We start from the raw sequence: 26,431 nt of genomic DNA, 5'->3' as shown, positions 1-26,431 counted from the left end.
ACCTCTCACTTTGGAAGAAACCACCCAAACCATGAGGGCCGTCTCTGGGGCGTTGGAAAAAGGATGTGGGAGCGAACCAGGTAACAGAGCTGCTCTCTTGGCATGCATTTCTGATCGGTTTATTGCCTCCTTTCACGAGAAAGCCGGGGGAAAGCAACAGCAAAAAAAAAAAAGAAGCTTAAAAAAAGAAAAAAAAAAGGGGGGGGCCAGAAAAAAAAACAACACGTGAATTCTTGTGCGGGGTTTTCCTTCTGTTTTCTCGTTTTGTTTTGACCGATGTGAGCGAGGGGAGCGGGCAGAGAAAGTTTGCAGGCGGGTTGGTTCCTTGTGTAGCGAGGGTTTGGGGTCGGATTTTTTTTCCCCCTCCTCGATTTGCGGTTTTGCGTGTTGGGGGCTCGGCCCTGCGGAGCTTGGCTGCGGGGCCCGGGCAAGGCGGGTGCGGCGGCGGGGCCCCGCGAGTGGGAGGTTTGGGGGGTTACCCCGCTCGGTTCCTTTTTTTAATTATTATTTCCCCCCCCCCCCTTTTTTTCCCCATTTTTTTTCCCAGCAAGATTTCCCTGCCCGTGTCTGGGAGTGCTGGGAGTGTCCCAAAGAGGGTGCGGGGGGCCCGGGGGGTGCGGGAGTCCCGTGGGCTGTCTGTGTCCCACGAGTGTCGGCGTCCTGGGGGTGCCGGCGATTCGTGGGGTGAGGTGGGGTTGCTACCCCGTCCCGGGAGCGGTGCGGGCATACCGTGGGGAGGGAAAGGGGTGAAAATTGGGGAGACAAAACCCAGCGCTGGCAAGCCCCGACCGGGGGATAGAGTTCACGCAGAGGACACGTTTTCTAGGCGATTAGCTGTGTATTACAGCCGGGACTGACCTCGCAAACCCCTTGACCTCCCCGAGGCTGGACATTGTGCTGGGCAACAGCTCAGCCCGCAGTTCAGCAAAACTTTGCGTCTGCGGGGTCCCGCCGGCCCCGGCCCTCACCGCGGTCTCGGGCCGTGGAAGCGGGGAACCAGCTCCCGGGAGGAAAAGGGGAGGGGGGGCAAAAAAAAAAGGAGCGGAGATTGGGTTTATTTCTGCTTTCTCACGGTGTAATTGTTCCGTTTCCGAACTCAGGCCCGGCAGACGCTTTCCCCGCTGATTCCACCCCAAAAGCCCTCGGTGTTCGCCGGTTTGTTCCCTTCGTTGTGCGAAGGACAGCGAGCGGGCGAGGGGCGCGGGGGGCTGCGGGGCTTTGGCTTTGCGGAGCAGCCTGGTTGCCCTTTGCTTTACAAAAATAATTGGGGGAAAAACCAACCCCCATCCCCTAACCGGAGGGAGAGCAAAGCCCCCACCCCGCCGCCGCTCCCCTCGCCCCGCGCCTCAGCTCGCCTCTTATTTTCAGAAATTCCTTTGTTTCCGAGAGTCCCTCTCCATCCTCCCCCCCCGCCCTCCCCCCGCACCTCCTCCCGCTTCGCCCCTGCCCACGGCGCTCTCAAAAGCCTCTCTGTGCCCAGCTGCCGGCGCGGAGCTGCGCGGAGCGGCGCGGAGCGGCGCGGAGCTGCGTGGGGGATCCCTCTGGGCCGAGGGACGCTGGGGCGGGCTGTCCCCGGGACCCCCGAGCCGGGACCCCCCTCCCAGCCCCCCCAGGCACCGGCCCGCCCGGGCTGCCGAACCCCTTTGTTTCCTCTTGGTCCCAAAATTAGACAAAAAAAGGGGTTCTTGTGTGAGAGCGGCGTGGCGTAACCCAGCCCCACTGAGGTGTAGTTACCAGAGAGAAGGGGCACAGAAGAAGTGAAAATAAATATATACGTGTATATCTGCCCATATATGCATGGATATGGGGGGGGGAGGTTCTGCCCGGTATATATGGCATAGCCCAGCCCCACTGAGATGTAGTTAGTAGAGAGAAGGGGCACGGAGGAAGTAAAAATAAATATATCTATGTATATCTACCTATATATGTATGGATGGAGGGGGGGGGGGTCTGCCCGGTATAGGGGGCCGGGAGGGTCCTGCTGTCCCGGTATAGCGCTGGGTCGCTTTAAAGGCGGCTCGGAGTTGGGAGTTTCTCAGCCCCGGTGACAGATTTATGATCCGCAATAAGAACGGCGTGTTTAAATCCGTAAATCACCCTCGCTTTCTCACTATATAAACGTTCATTTTATCTTTAGAAAGAAAACGGCTTTGATCACGGCACCTCGGAGGGCGAAGCCGCTGTTTATGGCCGCGTTTCCGACCCTTTGAACTGGGGGCTTTAAAAAAAAAAAAAACCAAACCGAAATGGGTGCTTCTTTTGCATGAAACAAACCCAAAAATGCCAGCGGAGGTGCAGAGGGGGGGTCTCTGCCCCGTTTGCTGCCTGGGATGGCTCTGTTCCTTTTTTTTCTTTTTTTTTTCTCTTTTTTTTTTTTTTTTAACCCGGCTCCATTCACAGGGACACTTCGTTTTATGACTAAGGAAAAAAAAAAAAAGAAGTGGTTGTGTGAAGCGAAAGTTGCGGCTTCTGAATTGACCTGAAGTTCCCATAAAAGCCCCCCCTGAAGTTTCCTCCCTCGTGGGATCCCCCCCCCCCCAGCGACGGGAGCCTCTTTTAATCGGATTCTTCCCCCGCTTCCTCCCGGACCTTGACCAAACGTCTCTCTTCCGACAACCACTTTCACTCGATAAAATCGATTCAGAAATAATCGAGGGCTTTTGAAAACGAAGCGTTTCCCCGCTCGCTCCTTCCTGGCCGGGGGGAGCCCAGACCTCCCCCCCTGGCTGGGCTTAAAGGGGGAAAAAACCCGCTTTTAGGCTTTTTAAATTAAATTTTACGTATAATACGAGCTCTCGCCAGGCTTTACCCGTGGGGGGTGTGGAGGGGAAGCATTTTGGTTCCCGGTGTGGCCGCCCCGGTGTGGGTGTAGGGATGCTGGGGTGCTCGGGGGGGGGTGTTGGGGCTCTGCTCTGGGGTTCCCCCCCACCTGGGAGCCCCGAGGGCTTTGGGACACAGTCCTGAGGATTTCAGGCTCTACTCCCTGCCTTGTCTCGGGTGACAGGTTTTTCCCCCGTGGACGTGGGGAGATTTTCTCCCGGCTGCTCCCCGGCCTTTGCAGGGGCTCCCTGTGCTGCTGAGTCTTGTCTTTTTTTTTTTTTTTTTTTCCAGGCTCCTTGCACTTGGCAGCTCTCCTCACAGACAAAATTTGATTTTTTATTTTTTTATTTTTTTTAATGCAATAAAGGCTGGCCAAACAATAACAGCAGCGGGGAGAAAAGGCCTGGAAGTGAGGCGAAGGGAGGGTTGAGCTGTTTAAAACCAGGAGTATAAATATTCTCAGCTGGCTTAGACTCTAAAACAGTTGTGCTATTCAGTGCAAGAGTGTAATAAAAATCTCAGTGTGGAGAGCAAAAAAAAAAAAAAAAGAAAAAGGGAAAAAAAGCACGATGTGGCTTAGCTGAAGCAAAGTCCAGCAAAGCCAACCTCCAGGAAAGGTTTAGAGAAGGGTTTAAATGCTCTCAGCTGCAGGCAGGAGGGAGGCTGGGGAAAGAAACCTAAAATCGTGCCTTTTAACGGAGAAGTGGCTGGGAGGTGAGTGCCCTCCGCACCTCCTCACCCCGCGCCGCACGGCCGGGCCGGGCAGCCCCGCGCCCAGCCCTGGGGAGGGGGCTCTGTCCGGGCAGCAAAGCTTCCTTCAGTTCGCAACTTCTTTAAAAAAATACTGTTCCGGTGGAAGGTCACAGTGGTCCTTTGAGTATGAGACGGAGAGACCCCCTTCCCCCTTCCCCATCACGTGATTCATTAAATAATTAATGCAGAGGTTGCAGAATAGATATGTATTCGTCAGGAAAATCGCAGACATGGTCTCCTTGTGTCTGACGTGAAATTCAACTGTCCTTTAAAAAACAAGCCTATAGCTGAGGAAAAAAAAGAGAGAAAGAGCGAGAGGGAGAGAGAGAAAGAGGGGGAGAGGAGGAGAGAGGGAGAGGGAGAGGGAGAGGAGTCTGCAATAAAACAATTCTCAGGAACCACGAAGCCACGCCGAGGGCTGGATTATTGTAAGTAGCAGGGGCTTCCCAATTCCTAGCGTGTCTATATGTCCATGTAAATTTATTGTTTGTTATTAATGTTATTGTCGTAAAATGTGACAAATAGCCGTCTTCATTTCCTCCCATTTCTCTTCACACGGTGGTATGTGTGTTTATACCCATCGAGGCATTTCATTGATATTTTTAGGAATATTCCTCTCTCTCCCTCTCCCTCTCCTCTCCTCGCAACCTTGTTTTTTTTTCTTCCCCCCTTTCTTGATTTATTACAATAAACATGTCAGCAGCAGCGCGGCTGCCATTGTGTGTGTGTTTGTGAGAGAGTTGTGTTGTTTATAGTGGTGTCCAAGATAAATCATTTCTCGAGTGAAAATGATGTGCAAGCGATGATATTTTAGAGCGAGGATCTCTCTCTACCCCACTCCCTGGAGTTGATTATTTCAGACGATTTACAGTAATAGATCAGCAGCTAATATGAAAGCTCTGTAGCTGGGGGTCTTAAATTACAGCATCTGTGATTACCAATTAAGGAGAGATTTGTATAAATTTGGTAAACCGGGAACGCCTCATTGGCATATAAACCTAGGAAAGGAGCACGACCTTAATACAAAAATTACAGCTCGGAGTCCTGCGTTGCAGCATCCCTTTATCAACGATAACTCATTTTCTCCCCAGTTCCCATCCCCCGGCAGCGAGAGAGAAGTCCTCGCTGGAGAACCGGCACAGGTTGCTTTAGCAAAGCGAGGCAATTCCTGGAGATGCCCTATTTTAAACCAGACCCAGAAATCGGACTTAAAAAAAAAAACCAACCCAAAATAGAGATTGCAGCAGGAAGGCTGCAAGGTTGCTGCCTCTGAGAGAGGCACGGCGGGTCCCAGGCAGGAAGGGGAGTTTGCCCATCCAAACCAGAACAATGGGGGTGTGCGGGAACTGGGGCGCTGCCGAGGGACCCCAGCAGAGGCGGGTTGTCCCTATAACCCCTGCCAACAACGGGAAGGGGAACGAACTCGTTGCGGGTAATTCGTTGTGCTTTTCTAGCAGGAGGATAACTTTGCGTGGCTTTCTAGCGCCCGGATCCCGCTCAGGCTGCGCTGGTGATGGACGGAGAGGTCGAGGAGAATGGGCTTAGGATGAAAGTTGGAGAAGGTGCTCTAAGGAATGTCTTTCTATTGAGGAGCCCGGGCCTGGTATTTACCTCGGGAAAAGCAGAGCTCCGAGGAGAAACAGCACTGAGAATAGGCTTAAATAGTAGCAGAACCTGGCCGGCAGCCGTTACCTTTTTAGTCATTCCTGTGTAAAATACAGCTGAGCTTGAACAGGGACTTTCCTTCCCAGCCGCTGAGGTCGGGCAGCGAAGCTGAAGCTTTGGGGACGAGACGCGTGTCCCCGCCGGGGAGCGCGGCCGCCCGCCCCACCGCCAGCGCGGGAGCGCATCCTCCGCGGAAAATGGGAGGTCAGGAGGCAGGCGCTGCCCTCCCCTCCCGTCTCCAAACTGGACCAAATTGGTCCTACCCGGGAGTGTTGAAAGGGAAGGAGGAAGTGGGAGATGGCGTTTTTAAATATTTTACGAGCTCCAACATGCCAGGAGTCAATAAAACTGACAACAGGAGCAAAGATTAAATGTTCGCACCGGATTCTCGGATCGGAACTCACCGCTTTTCCCCCCTTCTTCCCTTCTCTTCCCTTCCCTTTCCTCCCCTCCGCTCGCCAGCCAAGTCTCACACCGCCCGAGCGGGGATATTTAACTCTGTCTGCTAGTGTAAACCTTTATGTAGCCAAATTAGAGCAACTCAGCGACTTTCATTAAATATTAAGGGAGATCCAGGGACGGTGACTGAGCCAGAAATAGAGCATCATTCTCTGTCAAGCCCCGTATTAATTTAAGTTGTCGGCTTCAAATGGATGCGGACCCCCTCCCCCTTTTTTCACCCCCCCCCTTTATTTTATTCGGTGGTATTTTGTTTTATATTGTTGCATTCTTTTTTTTTTTCCTGTCGGCTGAGAATGTTGAGCGTGAGAAATTGGCCCTTGGCAGGGGGCGGTTGCGGGCTCGGTGCGGGGGAGCCACCCCGCAGCCCCTGCCCTGGGCAGCAGCCCCCTTTAAATCAATACCGGGGCTTTATTTATCCCCGGTCCAGACGCCTTTGTGCGAATGTCGCCCTTTAATAGTCAGATGTCAGGAGGAGATGGGGTGGCCGGGGGCTGCCGGGTCACCCTGGCCGAGCCTTCGCGCTGGGGACGCAGCCCCCACCCCGGGACACTGCCCTCCCGGCCCGGGAGGGGAGCCCGGCCCCGGGGTGAGGCTCCAGACCCCAAATCTGACCCTGGATAAGAGCCCCACAGCCCCATTAGGAGACCCGGACCACGGTTAGGGTCCCCAGACCCAGGAGAGCACCCTATAACAGGGATAGGACCCCAAAACTCGGGAGAAGAGCCTCCAGCCTTGCAGGGGACACCAGACCCAGACCAGGACCCAGACCCGGGAGGGAACCCCAGACCCAGGATAGGACGCAGACCCGGGAGGGGACCCCAGACCCAGACCAGGACCCAGACCCGGGAGGGGACCCCAGACCCAGACCAGGACCCAGAGCCGGGAGGGGACCCCAGACCCGGGAGGGGACCCCAGACCCAGACCAGGACCCAGACCAGGGAGGGGACCCCAGACCCAGGCTGGGACCCCGGCCGGCGGTGGCGGGGGGCAGAGCGCTCCCCGTCCTGCTCCGTCCCTGGCCGGGGGCTGTGGGAGGGGGCCGGGGCAGAGAGGCGCTTGGGTGATGCAGAACTTCCCTCCGAGCGGGCCCCGGGCTGGGAGGGCACCGTTGCCCCCGGAGCACCGCCCCGGTCCTTGTTTCTGCCTCAGATCCCCAGGGCTCTGCTCCCCCCACCCGTGTCAGCTCCATCCTCCCCAAACCCCAAGTTTCTCCCCTCTGCGGTTAGCGGTGACCGAGAGAAAGGGTTCGGTTTCGGCCAGAGCTGGGAAGGGAAGCAGTCTGGAGCAGAAGCCCCTGCCCCGCGCATCCTCCGCGCATCCTCCGCGCAGCCCCACCGCTGCCTCTCACCACCGCCTCTCCCAGCTCGGCCGCCCAACGGCTTCGCTGCTCTCCGGACCCTCAAAAATAACGAGCAAATAGTTCCTTACCATTTGTTAAGCTGTATTTCTTTATTAACTCGCTGAAACCGAGTTTTTCGAGAAACCAGCTATTGTGCCTCAGAGTTACAAACGGCAGAAATAATGTTCAAGAGGCGGGAGGAGGTAATAAGCTATTTCAAATAGCTCGAGCAAGTGCTGTTTCATTAATTTCTGTGCAATAAGCCTTTCTCCTTGCCTGTCATCTCCTCAGAAGTTCCTGATCTGCCAGCGCTGCCAACCTGTGTTTATCACCTCTCATCCCCAAAGAAATCTCCCTCCCTTCCCCTCTCGGCCAGGCATCCCCGATCTTTTCCCAAAGAGGAAGCTATTAACGTTGTAAATACGAGTCAACAGCACCTTAATTCATAATTTATTGCAGGCGGTAGGAGAGAGTTGTTTCAGATCAAAGCATCGCGGAGGGCGAGAGCTGCAAGGCGCGGAGAGCGGGGAGCGGAGCGGAGCCAGAGAGGAGGAGAACGCGGAAACCTGGGGCTGAGGCGCGGAGAGACGCGGAGAAGCGCGGAGCGGACGCGGTGGCAGGGCGGGCAGGACGTGCCAGCAGCTTCCTCCCCCCCCTTTTTTTGTTGTTGTGGTTGTTTTCCCCTGGAAGGGGGTTTCGGGCAGGGTTTGCCCTGCCCGGCCCCAGCATCACCCCCGGGCAGCGCCTGCCGCCGGGGAGGGCCCGGGGCCGGTGCCAACTACGCTGCTTCATTTTCATATTTAAAAAGGGAGGCGAACGCGAGTCACAGGCAGACAACACAAAAGGTGGCTTCCCAGTTAAACAGGCAAAAGTTTGGAAACGGTGACAGTTTTCTTTGAAGTTTTCTCCTGGTTTTTGGTTTTTTTTTTTGGTCGGGAGGAGGGGAGAGACGAAAGAAATAAAAGGCAATAACCACATTTCAACACTTCCCTGCGCGTAACCATCCCAGGTGAAAAGGAAGGCTATAAATCAGAGGCGATGGGGGAGATTTGACTCCTTTTTTTTTTTTTTTTAGGGTAGCTGTGAGGGGAGGGGTTAAGGAGAAATCCCCACTCGTTGCTATTTCGTCTCCTTTTGATGTCCGACTCAAAGCGAAATATATCAGTGCTTTATTGGCAGCGGTATCTAGAGGTCAGGAGAGAAGCCTGAAAAACTCGGGTCAAACCGTCTCCGAGCCTTTCCCGGTGAAATCAATAGGGAATGGCGGTCCGCAGGCTCTGGGGCTGGGGAGGGACGGGGAGAGGGACCGGCCGCCCCCCCCCCGAGCCCCTCTCCCACCGCCCCGAGGGGCCGGGACCGACGCTGGAGCCTGCGAGCCCATCACCTGCCCGCGGGCCCGGCGCTCCCGCCGCTCGCCTCTGCCCGCCTCGGGGTGGGTGTGTGGAGGGTTTTTTTTCGGTGGGGAGGGTTTCCTCCCCCTTCCCTCCCCATTTTTGGGAGCCGAGGCCGTGCCGTGGCACGCTTCGCCCTTCCAGCAGCATCCAGACCCATATTTTTCTCTCTCCGCGCTGAGGTCAGCTCCAGCAAAGCCGAGTCTAAAAATAACCTCCGGGATCTGGTTTGTTGCTACTGGTACCTCTCCCTCTCTGTGCTTCGAACGCCAGAGTCCAAAATATTCCCTGAAAAAGGGCAAGATTCAATGACAGGGTATTTACCCGGGGCTACTGGGAAGGGGGGGGGGGAGGGAGAAAGAAAGAAACCCGGTGGGCTTTGCAGAACTTTTATTCCCCCCCCCTTTCTTTCTCTCGCTTTCCTTCTTTCTTCCTTTCCTCCGTTTTTTCCCCTTTCCCCGGACGAGACATATGGAATCAATTTTGAATCCTGACATTGAAGGCTGGCCAATTCCTACTGGCTCTAAAAACCAGAATCCATTTGGTTCCCTTCTCTCCAGCACCCCTTGTCACTCAGTATTATAACCGTCTTGCAACATTTTAAGTCTTTATAAAGAGAAACAGCTTTCCAGACAGATACCAAGGATTCGGGAGTGGGGGAGGTTTTGGGGGGCTTTTTTTTTTTTTTTAAAGGGGAACGTGCGCGCAGCCCCCCCCGCCGACACCCCCAGCTCATCCCCCTCCGCTCGGTATCTCTCTGCAAAGGGGGCCTCATCCTTGCAATACTTTAAGCAGTTTTGGAAGAGTTTCTATTTTTCTCCACGTCAAGTCAGTTCCGTTTGAATCGAGCGGGTCCAAAAAAATCACAGCATCTTTGGGGGAAAAAAAAAAAATCCACACGGTGCGAGAAAGCTGTCAGCAAGATCCTCCGGGGTGCAATAAAGTAGTTTCTTCTCCTTAATTTGCCTGCTCCAGTTGCGAACTCCCACCACCCCGATCCGGCTTCGCTCCTTCTTCTCGAAGTCCTGGGTCGGACAGTATCACAGGTAAGAAGTTAAAAAAAATAAAGAAAGGAATGATGCAGCTCTGCCTTTCCTACCTTCTCAGCTCCGACGCTGTGAGATATAATTAATTGCTCCGAAAGCTTTGACAGGCTTCTCCACCGTGAGCTATAGCTGACTTTCTCCTGGTCACAAATCCCGGGTGATGCCTCGGGAGCAGGATCGGGGAAGCTGAGGATGAGCAAAAATGATCTCGCAGGGTCCATAACCGAGACCGGCCGCAAAGGGCTTCTTTTCCCGGCGAAGTTTGTCTGGGACACATTTGTTAAAGGTTTAGCACCTCTCTCTTGTTTGAAAAAGAAACTACAAAAGCTCATTGGAAAAGCGGGGTGTTAAACTGAAGAATGTATGTGATGGTGATTTATGGCCCTACAAAGTTTTTTGTTTACTTGAAGCAGACCCTAATTACAAGGGCTTCTAAAAAAAAAAAAAGATTTCCCAAGCTCTGTGTATGTCCATAGCGGGTTTTCCCTCCCCAGGTCTGGGTGTAGCGGCCAGATGTGACTAACAAACATCTGGTTAGTCGGGCTGCTTTTCCTTTTAGTCGGCCAGTGCGTTTGACCGAAATGGGTAAGGCTGAGACTCGGAAATATTTGGCATAAAAGCGGTGGCTTTGGGGGAGTCCGAGCCTGAAAATATCAGGCTTTTAAAAAGGTTCAAGGTTTGTTTGGGGTTGGGGGGGGGGGCTGTCCTCGAAAATGGATCATTTCGCTCAAATGCAGTTTCTGGGATTGAAGGGAAACGGCCGGGAGGGCGAGATTTCGCGTGGGAATATCGGGTGCGTTATTTTCTACGGACTTAGGCTATTCCTCGCTGGCTCAAAAAAAATCCCCCCCCCCTCCAAGCTCCCCCGTGACCGCCCGATGTGTATTTTAAGAGCGAGACAGGAAAATCGTTTGTATGGAGGGGAAAAAAACCTCCGAGAAATCGAATTAAACCTGGAAAGTTTTTCTAAATATATATATATTTGTGCTCTCTGTTCGCCTTTGGTGCCTTTCCCTTTAGAGCGAGATAATAACTCAGTCCCCGGGACAAGTTGCCAGTTCTAAAAATGTCCTCATACATTGTGAAACGGGAAAAGTTTTGACTCAGTGTCTAATATTTCCCGAGGCGAACTGGTATATTGGCAGAGAGCAGGAGCTCGGATGCACAAGCGTCTGGTTTTTTGCTGAAAATTGCTTTGCATTAAATTTCCTCAGCTTCAGAATTATCTTTACTCGCCTCCAGCTAAACTTGAAATTTTTTACCAAGCGCTTGATCTGTTGGCGAATGAAATCTGAGAAGAAACCGCAGGCCCTAAGTGGCCGTAATTTAATTGATTTTATCATAAATCATCAACTTCATGAAGAACCAAAGTTTTCATTGAAGTAAATTGATATTAATGGACACTTTCTGAAATGTAACCGTATAGATCTATATGGTGGTGGTGCTCCCACTTCTGCTCTTTTGGGGCAGGAGATTTTAGAGGGGAGGTATTTTTCCAGCCTTCTACTTTTCCTTTCTCCCACCCTCCCTAAAAAACGACTTTTTTTTTCCGGCGTGGGGAACCTGATCCCCGGGGCGGAGGGGGGGATCTGAGGGCTCGGCTCCTCTCTCTTGCACGGCAGCGGTGGGTAAATCCAGGAGCACCGAGATGAGGCTTTTTGGGGTGGAGGAGCACCGACCAGTCGGGTTTCTTCGGGTTATGCCCCTAGGTAGGTTCTGGTGGGCGTAGGGATGGGATCTCGCTGGCAAAAACACGCGTGGTGCAGCGAGGCGCGTCCCGGCTCGGCCAGCGCCAGCACCGCCTTGCTGTGCTAAAAAGAGAAATAGGATTCAAAAGCCCCGCTTCCATCTACGCGTCTTCTGCTGCGTTAAACATTGCCGTTCCCAAAGCTTTCCCGCCTAATTAAAAATTAACTAAGAGCCCGGGATGGATGGGGGCCCTTTGATGTGGTGATGAGGATGACAGCCCCGATACTCTTACAGTAGCAGAGGATTTTGGCAAAGGGCAGCGGCTGGGGTGTGTGTTTGTGGGGTGTCTGCGGAGATGCACTGTGCAGGGAGGACCCAGTGGGATCCGCACGGTTCCCTACAGACGATAACTATTCAGTGTAAACACCCCAAACCAGAGAAATATAATTCCTTGACACCCCTTCTTGCTCCCTCTCCTGAGACTTCCTCCTCAGAAACTGTTAGTCTTTATGAATTATCAGATGGAAGCAGGTAAAATGGAACTCATTTCTCCTCCCAGGTCCCTTCTCCCCCATGCCCAGCTCGTTCTCCAGCGCCAGCCGGGTCCCGGATTCAGGCGAGTATGCAAAAAATAACCGAATTCCTTCCTTTTCTCACAGAAACGGCCACGGCGGTAGCGTGGGTGCCCGGTCCTCCCGGGAGGCGAAGGAAGGGCAGAGGGCTAAAAGCTGTGAATCCTCGTCTTCTCCCTCTCTCTGTCTCTTTTTTTTTTTTTTTTGGTTGAAGAGGAGGAGGAGGAAAGGGGGGGTTAAAAATAGGAAGAAACGGGGAGCCTGGAGGTGAGCGTAGGAAGCGGAGGAGCAGGGCGCGGCTCCGGGGAGCGAGGAGCCCGTCCCCAGGGCCTCGGGGCGCTGCCCCGCCGCCGGGGAGGCAGAGAAGCCCCTCTCCCTTTTCCCTGTCCCCCCAAACCCGTTTATTTATCCCTCCGTTTCCGTCGTCTTTGCCGTTCGGCTGGACGCTGAGGCTTTGGGAGCGGTGGCTGCTGCGGTGGCTTTCCTCGTTAGTGTTCGTTCGCCTCCTTCGCCTTCAGGTTAAAAGATAAAAAGGAAAAAGAAAACTAAAAGAAAAAGCAAAAGTAGCCCAGAACGGCCCAAAGGCCAGGGCTGCGGCAGGAGGGTGCGAGGGGCATCGCCTGCCCGGGAAGTTTGGGGAATTTGCTGATGGGGGAATTAGTGGGACTGGAGGGGGGAGCCGGTCATTCACCAATTCTGTATAAAATGGGCAAAAGGTTGACGTGTCCCAGTCACGTGAGCGCATAATTCAAGCTATTATTTTGGCATTTGGAAAGGGGGGGGGGGGGGGGAGAGAAGAAAAGTGGGAATGGTGATTCCCAGCCCGTCTCTGGTGAGCTGCTCCCAAAACAGCTATTTCTAGCAGGCTGATACGGCAAACTGCCCTCTCCTCTCACCCCCACGCACCCCCCGTGCCCCCCCCATCCCTACCTCCCCCCCCCAGCCGCACCTCACTCTCCGCTGAGGCTTTTGGCCACGGACGGACCCAGGGGAGAGGGGTGCTGCGGGGGGACCCAGCCCCGGCAGGAGCCTGGGAGTTGGGTGTCCCCCGGTTGTTGTTTTGGGTTGGGTTTTTTGGTTTTTTTTGATTTTTTTTTTTTGAGACAATTCCAAAGCACTTCCGCTGATTGATCATTAACCTGGTGAGTTATTGCTCTTCTAAGCAAAGGTCAGGGGGAGAAAAAGGTCTAATCTGTCAAGGCAAAACCGCTGCTCACTCAGTTTCATTTTGATTTCTTATCCGGGCTGGCTTCTGTTTGGGGTTTCAGGAGGTCCTGGACCCTCCATAACTCTCCCTTCCTTCCCGGCACTCTCCCCTCCCTCGGGCTCTCTGTTTGTGGAGTGGGAAAACCCAAACTCCTTGCTTTTAGATTAAAAAAAAAGGGCCAAGGGAGGGTGAACAGCCCCCCGGGAGGAGGCGGTGGGTGCTGCGCGGCTCTGCCCGGGGCCCTGAGCCCGTCGGCGGGTGCGGGAGGAGCAGGGGCCGGGCTGGACCTGCACCGCCTCTGCGAGAGAGCTAACGCACCCCAAAGAGAGCAAAAAAAACCCAAATCAAAACAAAGAACACCGGGGGGGGGGGGACACGACACGACTCGCTCCATCCCTCTTCTCCGAGGGCATAAATTAAAACCAAAGCAAAACAAACACCCCCACGCCCTCCTTGCTGGAGCCGTTATTTATGCCAGCTTCTTTTTGGGTTGTTTGTTTGCTTCTCTTTTCCCCTCCTCCCTCCCGCATCCACTCCAAATAAAGGCGATTTTCCCTCTTTTCTCCCCCTCCCCTCGGGCTGCCCACTTTTCCTCCCCGGGCCCGGCGTGGGAGGAACTCGCCGAGCCTCAGCCCGCGTGTGCTCAGCTCCCAGCGCAGAAAGGGTGTTTTCTTTTCTTCTTCTTCTTTTTTTTTTTTTTCCCCTTCCTCTTTACAAATCTCTGTGTGTACTCTGCAGAGGGAACTGAAAAGCCCCAGTTAACCGGGGAAGGCTGTGATGTAAGTGGAATATTGCCAAAGCTGTGTATTAAAGTGTGCGCGCATGTAATAATAATACTAATAAAAAATACAGCTATAGGCCGCCGACTGGAGAAGGTCACGAAGCATCCGCGGGTGATTTATGGACTCGGGGATGTTGTCACGAGCAGAGTAGGGGTGTGAGGGGAACATTTTTATTTGAGATTAATAACATCAACATACAGAACGGAAACAGGATTATTAAAGCGACTGAATGTTTCCCACAACGAAAATATTTTTAAATGAGATTGTTTTTTCTTTCTCCCCTTCTTTCTCCCTTTCCGAGTCCTTCGTGCCAAAGTTGCGGTGATAAATCTCGGCGTGGCTTTAGAAATGTTTACGGCTCGATACCGTTAATTCTGATACCAAATCACTGCCGTGTGAATGGTGTCCTCGTACGCTATAAAGCATCCCCGTCCTCCCCCCCTTCGTGCCGGTCCTCCGACCACGTTGGAGAAAGACGAAAAAGCATATTCGGAATCCTTAAGGTTTTTCTGCCTTTCAGGAAAACGGCCTCCTATTTTCCCTCCTGCTATCCTGTTGTTGAACCCAGAGCTAATTAACTGCACGTATTAAATCTCTTAAAGTCATTTCACTCTGAAATCACGACCAGAATGTCACCAACACTCTTCCCGACATATATATTTTTAATTACATTCAGGGTTGACCGCCAGCCGTGGACAAACCGCCCACGGTTCACCCCAAACTCTTTCCATCACTAACGCGAACCCCAGCACGGGCGAAGCGTTTCCCTCGCCCCGGCGGGGGGTTCCACGGGGGAAGGTGGAAGGAAACGCCGGGGGGACAGGGGATGGCATCGGATTTACGGCGATGAACCTGGTGGGAACACCGGGCCACCCCCGGCTGGGCTGGCACAGCGTTCCTGGGGTGGGGGATCACCTCCGAGGAACCGCTTGGGCTTTTGTTCATCAGCGCCCATCTTCTCCCCGCTTCACCCAAAGCTTTCTCCCTATGATGAATCCCCTTGGCCACGCTGTTCTGACCGAAGTTTCATACTTTTTTTTTTTTCCCCCCCTTTCCCCTCCCCCCCCAGTTCTTCTCCTTTCTCCAAGTCCACCGCTGCCTCGTATTTGCTGGACCAGACATCCGAGAATTGGTGAGTTTTGCGGAATATCCTACCTGGTCCCCTCTGTGTGTGTGTCTCCGTATCTCTCCCTGCACCAGCTTTGGAAGCCATTCCTTCTCTAAAGTCACCCAACGTGACTTTTTTTATCCCCCCCCCCCCCTCCACCAACCCCCGAATAAGCACGGCTGCCCTGGATTTCAGCTGAGTATTTTCATTTCGCTACTGGTTTGTCTTTAAACTTTGTGATTTATGGCCGTAACTTGGAGGGAGTGTTCTAAATGGAAGATATTTCCTGTACTCCCTTTGAAGGGAAACCCAGTCAGATTGCAACATTTGCTGCTGATTTCGTGACGGGGGCGAGGGAGTTACATTTGCAAGAAAAATAAGCTGCAACCAAAGCAAAGATGGCAATACAGAGGGAGCCTAAAAAAAAAACTACTTACAGAACCTCAACATATAAACGTGCAACGACCTTCTTAACAGGGTTGGTGGGGTTTTTTTCGGCTGCCAGTTAAAGTTAAAACAAAATTTTGCACTTCAGAGGAGTTACTTGCAGAATCCGAGGTACTTCTGATTGCCTAGGTACTCCAAGTAAGTCAGTGGAGATCCATATTCAGAAACCTATAGAGCACTTCACCTACAGAGGAGTCTTTAAAAGAATAGTCCACGACTGGTTTTCCTCTTTCCTTTCCTGGAATTTCAACGCCGGGGTTCCAAAATAGGAACTGTCTTGTAGCAGAAGATTTATGTTGGAGCAGTTCATAAAAAAATCAAATGGGGGGGGGGGGGGGAAATCGCACTAATGGTGTCCCCTGGCCGAAACCCTCACGTCTGGGATCTGAACGCTGGAGCCAGAACAATAGCTGGAAACACCGTAGTCCTTGGGATAAGACTTTATCCATCACCTAGAAAACCTTGGCTGTCCAACCCAGAGTAAGTCCTCTCAAAAGTCAAATGTTTACTTGGACACCCTTCTTTTTCTTGCCAGAGTTACCAGTCTAAAGGTGCACACCCACACACAGAAAAAAAGGGCGATGCAACCCCCCCGGCGGGTCATACCTTCCCAGCGAAGTCCAAAGAGCCTTTGTGGTCCCTCTTTTTCTTGCTTGGCTAAACGTAAATTCCCCCCCGTCAGCACTTCACCCAAAGGGGCGAGCGCCAGAATTCGAGGAGGGAAGATAATTGCGATGTGAAACAAAAGTAGCACTTAAAAAAAAAAAAAAAAAAAAGTGCAGACACCTAAATTCCTTGCCCTGCCTTCCTCCCACTCGCCAGCCCCTCCTCGTCACGGACTTTCCCCAAAACGCATCTTGGCGAGTTTCTGCTCTCGGCAGCCGTGTGGGAGCGGGGCGAGACATAAATCTCCCGTGGCGACAGCAGCAGCGCCTCGCATAGCAATAACGGCGTTATTAATAATAGCAATAATAATCATCTTTAGTGTTCAACACCTCGCTGCCTCGGCCTCCCCCGGGGGTGATTTGCGCCCTGACTCCCCCCGAGCCCCGCACCCCCTCCCCGGCGGAGGCCGAGCGGAGCCCCCCGACACCGGGACGCGCAAAACTTAACGCCGAAGTTACGCGGGGCCGCGCAGTTGCACCAACCCCAGCCATTCCTCCCCCCATCCCCGGCTCCCCCCCGCCCTCATCCCCTTGCAAACAGCGGGGTCGGGGGCTCCCGACCCTCCCCGACCCCCAGAAAAGTGGGTTTCATTTGGGGGGGCTCTGCCAGGAGCCAAAGGCGGCCGAAGGGCCGGGGGAGGCACAGCATCAGCTATTGAAAGAGCCGCGATTGCCGCCGCGGAAGGGGAGGGGGGAGACTATGACTATGTTGAAACGGTTTATTAGCATAAATTGACACCTAATTGTTAAACACGTGAATCAAAGGCAAGCTTTGCTATCTTTCTGCCTAGGCCTCTGTCCACCACGTCTGCAATTAGCATAATTTTTCACTAGTGACGCTGTTTGGGAGGCTCGTTGGCTTTGCCCGGCAATCCAAACCAAATCTTTATTTTTAAATATCCCCTCCGCTTTATTTCCCCCCTCGCCCACCCCCCACCCCGTAGCCTGGATTCTTTTCGTTATTATTTTAATCCCAGCCAAGCATTGCATAGTTAAAAGGGGGGGGGGTGTGTTGTGTTCAGCTTTTCTTTCTTTCTTTTTTTTTTTTCCCTTCTCCTTTCCCTTCTTCCCCTTTGCTGTGGTAAAGCAGAGGCCATTGTTATCAGTGAGCAGCGCGTACCAGTCTATAGGGCAACTAGAATCTCAGGGTTTGTCCATTCAAAGCCCTCAGCTTTTCTGCACATCTTGGAAGCTGGAAAGCATCTTGATTTTTTTTTTTTTTTTCCCTCTTCCCCAAACGGAGACAGAGAGACAATTTGAGCTGCCGTAACCGAAAGCTCCACTGGCTGAGCCCCCTCCCCCTCTGTTTTGGCTTTTTTTTTTATACATATATACATGCATATGCTGGATTTTTTTCCTCTCTCTCGTATATTCCTTTAACGTTTTTAAAGGAAGGGGGTCATTCCTTGCTTATTGATTGCGTGGATGCTGGATGTGAAAATATATTATGTCTGCCTGTGCTTTGCTCGTCAGAGACTAAGGTAAGCCGGACTCAAATAGGCTATCACTTTGTGAATGGCGGAGTATATGTCCCAATGATTTATGACCATATGACTCCAATCTCGGTTCAAGAAGAGTTCACAAGCTTTAAGCTTCCTTCCACGCAGAGACTCTTTTGCAGCCCTCATCCAGGGCCCTTTTTTCCCCCCTGCTTTACAACTGGGGAGTTCTGGTTGGGGTGAAGCTCGGTTGTGGGGGGAGGGAAGAGGGAAATTTTAGGAATGTGTCTCTGTTTTCCAGGCATATCCACCGCAAGGCAGTCGCCGGGATTTGAGCTCTTTCTGAGCAGCCGACCTATTGTTAAGGGCATGTTTAGAATATTTATTATTACTAATAATTTAAATTAAAAGTGGGGCTATGCCTGGCTTCGCTGGCTCTGGGAAATATACCTTAGGAGGGGGCGGGGGGAGGGGAAAGGCGCTGCTCTTCTTCATAAACACAGTCAGGTTGTGAATTTAGGATTTCCAACATGGAGGGGATGGCTTCACAGGAGAATACCTCTGCCTTAGAGTCCTTTTAGCTTTTTCCCCCGACCGTCTGATTTTTTCCCGAGCATCCTCCTCCCCGCAGCTCTTTCCCTCTCGCACCTTCCCCCGATTTTTATTTTTATTTAAATTTTTTTTTTAAATGTCTCTAAATCCTCGCACTCAAAAGTTGCAGGCAAAGAGTTTGTGGTTAAATGTTACCACTCGCAAAGTGAAACTTGGAGCGTGATGAAACAGCCAGCGTGGATCCTGTCCGGGTTTAATTGGAACAGGAGATAATCGAATATTTATCATTCTGCCTGAGATTTTTTTTTTTTTTTAAACAATTCCTTGGAGTAAATAATTAGGATTGCGGCCGTCCTCGGCGAAGATAAATGAGCGGCATTTGTGAGGCGCTGAGAGATGAGGTACAAAGCAAATCTTCTGTGGAAGCCACAAGCGAGCGAGCTTTTGGGTGAAGGGGATTGTAAATTTATTTTATGGCCATTTAAAAAAAAAAATCGTCGCTGTTATTTTTAGCTGCTTTAGCTGAGCCTCTCCGCTCGGTTCTGGTTTGGGTTTGTTTTGGTTTTTTTTTTTAAGAAACCTATGCCAGACAGGAAGGCCTTGGAGAAATCCCCACCTCTGCCCTCGTAGATATTTTCAGCAAACCTATTCATAATAAAGGCGCTGCTGTTTGTTAATTAATTCACAGCTTCTCGGCTCGGGTAGCGGAGTCTACTTTTTAATAAGACATATTTATCATGGCGAGGAAACCAAATGAGAGTAACTCCCAGCAAGGATATCATCCTCTCTGTAGACAATAATACATCTCCGTGGAAGATCCAGTACAGATTTGGGAATGCATAAAGGATTTAATCAGTGTAAAAAAGCGAAGCAGTCCCTTCGTGGACACGTTGTCTGAGGATGTGGTAGAAGTCTACGGAGGTTTCATACGACATGACATAAGAACACGGCAGACAGGGAAGGGAAAAAAAGATGTTATTTATTGTCGAGCTATGGCTTCTGTTAAACCCCGGTACTTAGAAATATCGCATTAGACTTTATCTCCACAGAGTTTATTTTATTTTATTTTAGAGAATGAAAGAGCCCAGATAAAATTAAATATACAATAGATACAATTAAATATACAATGGATATCAATTTCAAAACAAAATGCACAGTGGCTCCTCGCAAACTCTGAGCTGCAGGGAGAAGTCACTGCCTTTTTAAAATACGTTTGCTGCTTGACTGATCCTCACACATCAGATTATTTTCAGGTCAAGACAGTTTTCATATTTCTAAGGGCATTTCTACTCTGTCTTTACGGTAGAGAAAGTTTATGTTTTGAGAAAAAGAGAAAGAGAAAGAAAGAGAGAAAGAAAAATAAAAAGGCCAGAGAGAGAAAGGAAAAAGGAAGGTTTCATTTGGTAACTTGAGGTTTTGCATTGGGTTTTTAGACTTTTTGAGCTTGGATTGAGGGAGGGAGGAATGATGAAAAATCAAAGGGTAGAAAGTTAAGAGCAAATGGCCTGGTGACGCGTTTGTTTTCTGAGGTAAAAAAACCAACAGCAATTAAACTGCTGTGGGAATCACATCTTGCCAATGGTAGTTCCAGATTCAAGACTGATGAGTACAAAGCGGTGCAGGCAATGAAGGGCTATGTTTGCTAAATACAACCTGTGCTACCAGAGGGAGAGACTAACAAACAGGCCAAAGGAAGCACATTCTTGAATTCGTGCCCCTGTTTAAATCTGCTTAAAATATTTGCACTGAATTCCAAAGACATTGTGTAAACAGCAAATCAAGCCAACTGTGTCAGGACACCGTTACCTGGATGAAACATATGGACTATTTGCTGTTTCCAGTTTAAAAACAAATATACCGGACAGAGGCCCTACAATAAACTTAGCAGACTTTAAATTTCTGATGATATAATGTCTTGCTGGTTTTCATGTGGGTGAATGGCTGATTTGAATAGGTCAGGGGTAAGAAAGCAAGACTTTCATTCCTTTCATGCTTGTAGCTAGCAATTATCTATCCATTCTGTATTCTTATATTTACGTTACTGTGTGTGCTATCTGCACATGGATGCGTATACGTGCGCACGACACACGCATCTACATGCATATACACACACACATTTATACGGGAGTATATGTGTATGCATGGGTGTGTGTATATAATATATGTATATAGATAAACATAGAAGTAAATAGACGTATACGGATGAAACCACGTGTACGTAGAGAGCATGTGTGTAGTTATACACCCTGGGTGCTATCCTCTGAGGGAAAAAGAGGTGCAACCAACCGCCCAACCAGGAAAACTACCCCCCAAAATCAGCTCCGCACTTTTGCACTGTAACATTTGTTGAGCCTCCTTAGGCTGCACACAGGACAAAATCTGCTCAAAGCATCTGTTCGCCCTGTTCTGCGGGACCCTATTCATGTCATGGGCCTTTCAGGCCCCAAGATGGATTCATAGGCCGGGTACTATTATTGTGTGTTTTCTCCTAACCTTTCAGGTCAGCTTCCAATAGACAGCTGGAAACGGCCTGTCACGTGGCCTTGGGGTGCCAATGTTCTGCCATAGGGGTGTCAAGACCCTGGTAGCCGGAAAAATCATTTTGGGGAGTCCCAGAGATGCAGAAGACGACGTACTACGACAGCTCCACGCTCTTTGGGGGTTACTCCTACGGGAGTGCCAATGGGTTCGGCTACGAGGGTCCCCAGCAGCCCTTCCAGCCGGCCTCTCACGTGGAGAACGACTACCAGAGGTCCGCCTGCTCCCTCCAGTCTCTTGGCAACACAACCCCACACGCAAAAAGTAAAGACCTGAACGGGAGCTGCATGCGTCCAAGTTTGCCCCAGGAGCACCACCCTCCTCCCCCCGTCTCGCCGCCCCCAAACCCTGCCACCAACAGCACCAGTAGCAACAGCAATAACCAGTCGGGGAGCAGTAAAACTGCCCCCAGCAAAGCCAACCTCAGTGCAAACGCCAGTCTCACCAAGCAGATTTTCCCCTGGATGAAAGAATCGAGGCAAAACTCCAAACAGAAAAACAGCTCCCCTAGCACAGGTACACTGTTCTGCTTTTGTAACCCTCCGCTTTCCTAAACAGCGAGGTAACGAAACTGCTGGCCGGAATGGTCTTGTTTGGAGGGAGGGGAGAGGGGGAGAGGATGCAGCGAGGATGCAGTGAGGATCCAGCAAGGATCCAGCAAGGATCCTGGTGCTGGGCATGATCCCAAGGCTGCCAGCCGCATGCCCCGGCCAGGCTGAGCGAGCCTTGGCCCATCCTGCAGCACTGACTGCGTACACTTGGTTTATTTTAAACATACCCAGAGCACCACAGGGAAATACAACCAGGCGGTTGTACACAGCCGATGTCTGACTGTGTAGATACAGATACATGAAAATGTACGCCCACTGCTCAAGCTAGCGATGCTAAAGCGGAGAGCTTGTTCTCTTCCCACCTCCCTGCCTCCAGACACAGCAGCAAACATGGTGCTCTCTGAGTGCATGTGTGCATATATAGAGCATATGCATAAACACATGGATAGGCTTGCATGCATACGTGCCCATCTCTAACGCGATCAAGAAAAAAAATCAGTATGGAAATATCGTGGTTCTGACAAATATATTCATATAAACTTTGCGGCACACGCTTCAATCTACGTTAACATAATTTATCTGTTATATATGTGTTTATCTCACAAAAAGGTAGGTATAAATGCCATTCGGTGTTTAACAATGTACATGCAAATATTTGTGTTACACAAATACAAGACACACACAAGATGTGCGTGTGTGTGTGCGCATTCGTACCTCGGTGAACAAAATACCTCCCAACACTGACCCGTGTTAGTATTAATTGGCTTTGCAGTGACTGCCCCCCTGCCAAATATTATTTTCTCAAAATTATCTGTTGGAAATAATCGACTCCTAAATAAATGGCCTTGGAATCCTTTTCTACATGACATGATCAAATTTTCATAAACCAGGGGCAGCTTGGAGAACAGAACTCTTAATAAATGACATGATTATGGAGTGCAGGCTAATGCAAAGGGGTGAGGAAAGGGGGGGTCGAACTCTTGTGCCTGTTCCAGGATTTATTAAGAAACGATGCATTCAATTTCTGCATGTAAGTAATTATCTTTTATTTCATTTCGCGGCCAGCAGAAACCTGCAGCGGCGAGAAAAGCCCTCCAGGCTCCTCGGCCTCCAAGAGAGCCCGCACAGCTTACACCAGCGCTCAGCTGGTGGAGCTGGAGAAGGAATTCCACTTCAACCGCTACCTTTGCAGGCCCCGCCGTGTGGAGATGGCCAACCTGCTGAACCTCAGCGAGAGGCAGATCAAGATCTGGTTCCAGAACAGGAGGATGAAGTATAAGAAAGATCAGAAGTCAAAAGGCATGGGGTCTTCCTCTGGAGGGCCTTCCCCCACTGGCAGCCCACCCCAGCCCATGCAATCCTCCGCCGGATTTATGAACGCCTTGCACACCATGAGCAGTAACTATGATGCCCCCTCGCCGCCTTCCTTCAATAAACCCCACCAAAATGCCTATGCCATGTCAACTAACTACCAAAACCCCATCAAAGGCTGCCCCTCCCAACAGAAATACGCCAACACGGCCCCCGAGTACGACCCCCACGTCTTACAAGGGAACGGGGTGGCCTACGGGACTCCCAGTATGCAGGGAAGCCCCGTCTATGTTGGAGGTAACTATGTGGATTCTATGCCCACCTCTGGCCCGTCCCTTTACGGCCTCAATCACCTGCCACATCACCAGGCTGCCAACATGGACTACAACGGGCCTCCGCAGATGCCCCCGAGCCAGCACCACGGACCATGCGAGACCCACCCTACCTACACAGACCTTTCCACGCACCACGCTTCTTCTCAGGGCAGAATCCAAGAGGCGCCCAAGCTGACCCACCTGTGATAGGGAGCAGGGACAGGCTCAGGCGAAGCGGATGGGACCTCACCACGAGGCATGGGAGAGGGGAAGAGGGCAGGATTGGCTTCAGGAACATTTGTGTTGAGCCCTTTTCTTTTTTTTCTTTGACAGGGCAATTTCTACCAGGTGGTTGTGCTTGCTATTCTTATTTCTGGGCTTTATTAGGCACAATTTCCAATCATTTCAGTATTTACTGCCAAGAGCAGCTCTCTCTCTGAAGAGATATACCTCCCGCGCTTCAACACAAATGCTTCTGAAAAGGGTTTGGGGTAGTTTTGTGGGAATCCAGCAGATTTTTAGCAGCAGCATCCTTCATTTCCAAACCAAGTACAGATCGTCACAGATAATTCTTGGACACTGGAAAGGAGAACAGTCAGCCAACCAAGCCTTTACAGTCGGTGTCTCTTCATCTACGTAAACATGCACACATGTATACATATGCAATCAAAAGAGGTTCGCAAGAAAACTACCCTCCTCTCCAGTTCCTTCTCAAGAGGAACCTCGCACTTTCCTTTCCAGCCTTCAGAGGAAGGGCGTCCTTTTCCGCTGAGTAACTTCCCACCAGTCCCCACATAAACTGCAAATATACATACCTGCCAACGCGTGGGATTCACGCTCTTCCCCTCCGGCCCCTGCCTCCCCTCTCAAAAATAATAACAACACAACAAAATTAGAATAAGAGAGGTCTAAGAATTGCAAAAGGTTCGGGAAACAAGTTTTCGAAATGCCTAACCCCCCCCCGCCAACAATAACAGCAGTCCAAAGAGAGGAAGAAATAGTTGACAGGTCTGAATATTTTCCCACCTTTGCCTCCGATGACATGAAGTCTCCATTCGACGACACCGGGGTTTTTTGGTTTTGGGGGTATTTTTCTTAGGGTTCATTAACAGAAAAGCAATCTTAAGACTTAGAAGTCCTACGCTTCTTTCCTCCTCTTCTCTTGACCTTACGTGAAAACAGGGTATATTTGAACAAACGGAATGTCCTCCAATCGAAGCAGAAGTGAATGGATCTCTAGTATTTGCTAATGCTTTCTTGTCTGGACATCTTTGTTGCACTTAGAGTTTACATATAATGGGTATAAAAACAACGTTGAAGGGCGTTCGTCCAACTCAGTCGAGACATCCTTCAATAGGTGTGTGTTCTGGTGAACATTCATATATATTTATTGGTTATAGCCAGTTTAAAATATTTTCCTTTTTTTGTATTATTTATCCCCAATATTATGTATTTATATGAGGAAAAAAGAATCAAATTGTACTTTTTTAGTATTTACTTGTTATAAAGGACATTGTGTTTCCTTGTCATTGTACAACAAGCTTATTTTAGTTATTGTAATTTAGAAAGACCAGTAGTTTTATGTTACCTTCGTACTTATGAATAATGTAATTAGTTCTACTGGAGGCATGAGAGCAGAACCAGACTGTAATTGTATAGTCCTGAATTAGAAGACCTATAGCGAATCCCTCCCTCCCACCTCACCCCTCCTCGGTGGAGATCTTTCTTTGTTCTTACGGTAGTTATTTTATTTCCTTGCTTAAGGGTTGTCTGTTGAACAATTCTTGAATAAACTTTCTGTTAGCAATTTTACCTTGTCCTAGCAGTCGGATTTTAAAGGCAAAAATAAAGAAGGAAGAAGGAAAAATCGCGAGGAGGAGGCAGGAGAGGCACGGCCCGCACTGCTCCGGAGGCCGGGCGGCGGGATCCGTGCCTGCCCCCCTTCTGGGTTGACACCCCGGGGGTCCGGGCCGAGGGCCGCCCCGCCGCCCCCTCCGCGCCCCCTCCGCGCCCCCTCCGCGCTCCCCCGCGGGCCGGCCCGCGCCCGCGGCCACAAAGGGGGTCACGTGGCGCCGGGGCCGGGCTGCCATTGGGCCGCGAATGAAAACAAAGGAAAAGGATTAATCACCAAAAAAAAAAAAAAAAAAAAAGAGAAGAAAAAGGGCCCAGAGTTTCCATGCGGGGAGCTTGGAAGTGAACAGAAATTAAATTATTTCTTGTAATGAATTATGATTAAAATACACGTGTGCACGCACACACACACACAGCCCCCCCTACACACACGCACACAGCCCCCCCCAACCTACCCCCCCCCCCCGACTAACACACAGGCCTAAAATCGTTATTAAGAGAGGGAAAAGCCACCGCCAAAGGTTACGTTATCAGTGCAAGCAAAAGGGAGGCTAACCCCTTGCCAGCAGAAAAGCAGATGGGATAATACCATGAATAATTTGCTTTTTATGCTCTAAAGCCCTAAGAAAACTTATATTAAAGCAGCGAGGGCCAATAAAAGTTTTATGGTTCTGGAAAGGGGGTGAACTGCTTGTCAGGCTCGAAACGCTCCACTTCTGCGGCTGAGGAAGAGGGGAAGGTCCCCTCCGGAGGAAAGGAGAAGGGAGTTGGATTGCTGTCGGGAGAAAAGGGTGAAAAGGCTGTAAAAGGTCCCGAAAATAGGGCTGGGCTGTAGAAACAGAGAGTGTGCGTGTGTATGTGCATCCTATACACCTGTGTGCACAGCCGGGACCATCCATAGGTGCCTGGATAAACCCACACCTATAGAAAAGGTCGAGTGGAGAAAGCTTTTCATGAGAAATGATCTCGTGCTTCTTTCTATCTCTGATCTCTCTTAATAAATGAAGTTCCAGGTTAACAATTAGAACCTTCCCGCAATAATAAATAACGGTGTAACAGAGAGACAGGGCTTGTTTTTCTCCCCAGGACCCGGGCTGGGTTATGCCCGTCCATGCAGAGAGCAATTTACCATTCGGGGATATATAATTTAAAAGCAGAAAAGCGTGCAGGCTCTGATGGGATCGGCTCAAAGAATAGGAGCTTGGGTTGGGCTGGGCTTTGCCGTTGGCTTCCCCCCCCCCCCCCCCCCCCCCCGAAGATATTTTTCCGTCTCGCATCCCGGTCGCCATGTTGCTGGGTTTTGTGTTCAGGGATTCCCAGGAACTAGTTAAAATCGGGGAAAAGAAGGCAATTCCGAGGCTCAGAGCGTGACACCTCGCAGTTTCTCGATGGGTTCCCTCTCCTACAGCCCCTCACATCCGCGGTTTAATTTGCATTAAAGAAGCAGGCCCGGGTTTGTCTTACAATGATTGCATTTCTCTGTCGTTCCCTAACCCTGTGAATTTATTCGTGGAAGGCGATGCCTTTCCCCTTGAGTAGGAAGATTTTTTCCCCTTGTGCCTCCGCGTGGTGCGTGGGAAAAATCCCTCTATCCCCAAGAGGTCCTTTATTATTTTCTCTTTTTTCTTTCTTTCTTTCTTTTTTTTTTCTTTCCCTTGCAACTTTAGCGTTAGCAAAAGCAGCGAGAAGAGTTGGAAGCGGCTGGGAAGAGTTCCTTTTTGCATCCCAAACTCTCCGCTGGAAGGAGTTCCCTTTTCCATCCCAAACCTTTCACTGGAAAGAGTCCCCCTTCGCATCCCAAACTCTCTGCTGGAAGGAGTTCCCTTTTCCATCCCAAACCTTTCGCTGGAAAGAGTTCCCCTTCGCACCCCAAACTCTTTGCTGTACACCAGCTCCCAGGGACCCGCACCCCTCCTCCCAGAGCAGGGA

The 26,431-nt window shown here is 50.8% G+C and overlaps 1 protein-coding gene across 10 annotated transcripts; it reads left to right on the top strand.

Annotated features, from left to right (window-relative positions):
• HOXB3 (homeobox B3) lies at positions 1–24,445 on the top strand. Of its 10 annotated transcripts, XM_075522763.1 has the most exons (6): positions 10,039–10,061; positions 11,725–11,781; positions 13,683–13,723; positions 14,796–14,858; positions 20,438–20,991; positions 22,092–24,445. In XM_075522763.1, exons 5-6 carry the CDS (start codon positions 20,556–20,558, stop codon positions 22,856–22,858), a joined length of 1,203 nt encoding a protein of 400 aa, XP_075378878.1. In that variant the 5' UTR covers positions 10,039–10,061; positions 11,725–11,781; positions 13,683–13,723; positions 14,796–14,858; positions 20,438–20,555; the 3' UTR covers positions 22,859–24,445. The 10 variants fall into 10 exon arrangements, with proteins under 10 accessions (XP_075378880.1, XP_075378872.1, XP_075378875.1 ...); XM_075522757.1 differs by lacking the exons at positions 10,039–10,061; positions 13,683–13,723 and adding an exon at positions 9,202–9,476; XM_075522760.1 differs by lacking the exons at positions 10,039–10,061; positions 13,683–13,723 and adding an exon at positions 9,202–9,476 and having other exon boundaries at positions 11,725–11,785.
• Positions 24,446–26,431: the final 1,986 nt, after the last annotated feature.

Source organism: Mycteria americana, chromosome 22, assembly GCF_035582795.1.
Source record: "Mycteria americana isolate JAX WOST 10 ecotype Jacksonville Zoo and Gardens chromosome 22, USCA_MyAme_1.0, whole genome shotgun sequence".
NCBI classification, from domain to species: Eukaryota; Metazoa; Chordata; class Aves; order Ciconiiformes; family Ciconiidae; genus Mycteria; species Mycteria americana.
This window is presented reverse-complemented; position numbering and strand designations above follow the sequence as displayed.

What these genes read in the sequence shown, in the direction of transcription:
- HOXB3 (XM_075522765.1), top strand. Translation starts at nt 20,556, where the DNA reads ATGCAGAAGACGACGTACTACGACAGCTCCACGCTCTTTGGGGGTTAC. An exon ending in AAACAGCTCCCCTAGCACAG is followed by an intron (nt 20,992 to 22,091) that starts GTACACTGTTCT and finishes TTTCGCGGCCAG; the next exon opens with CAGAAACCTGCAGCGGCGAG.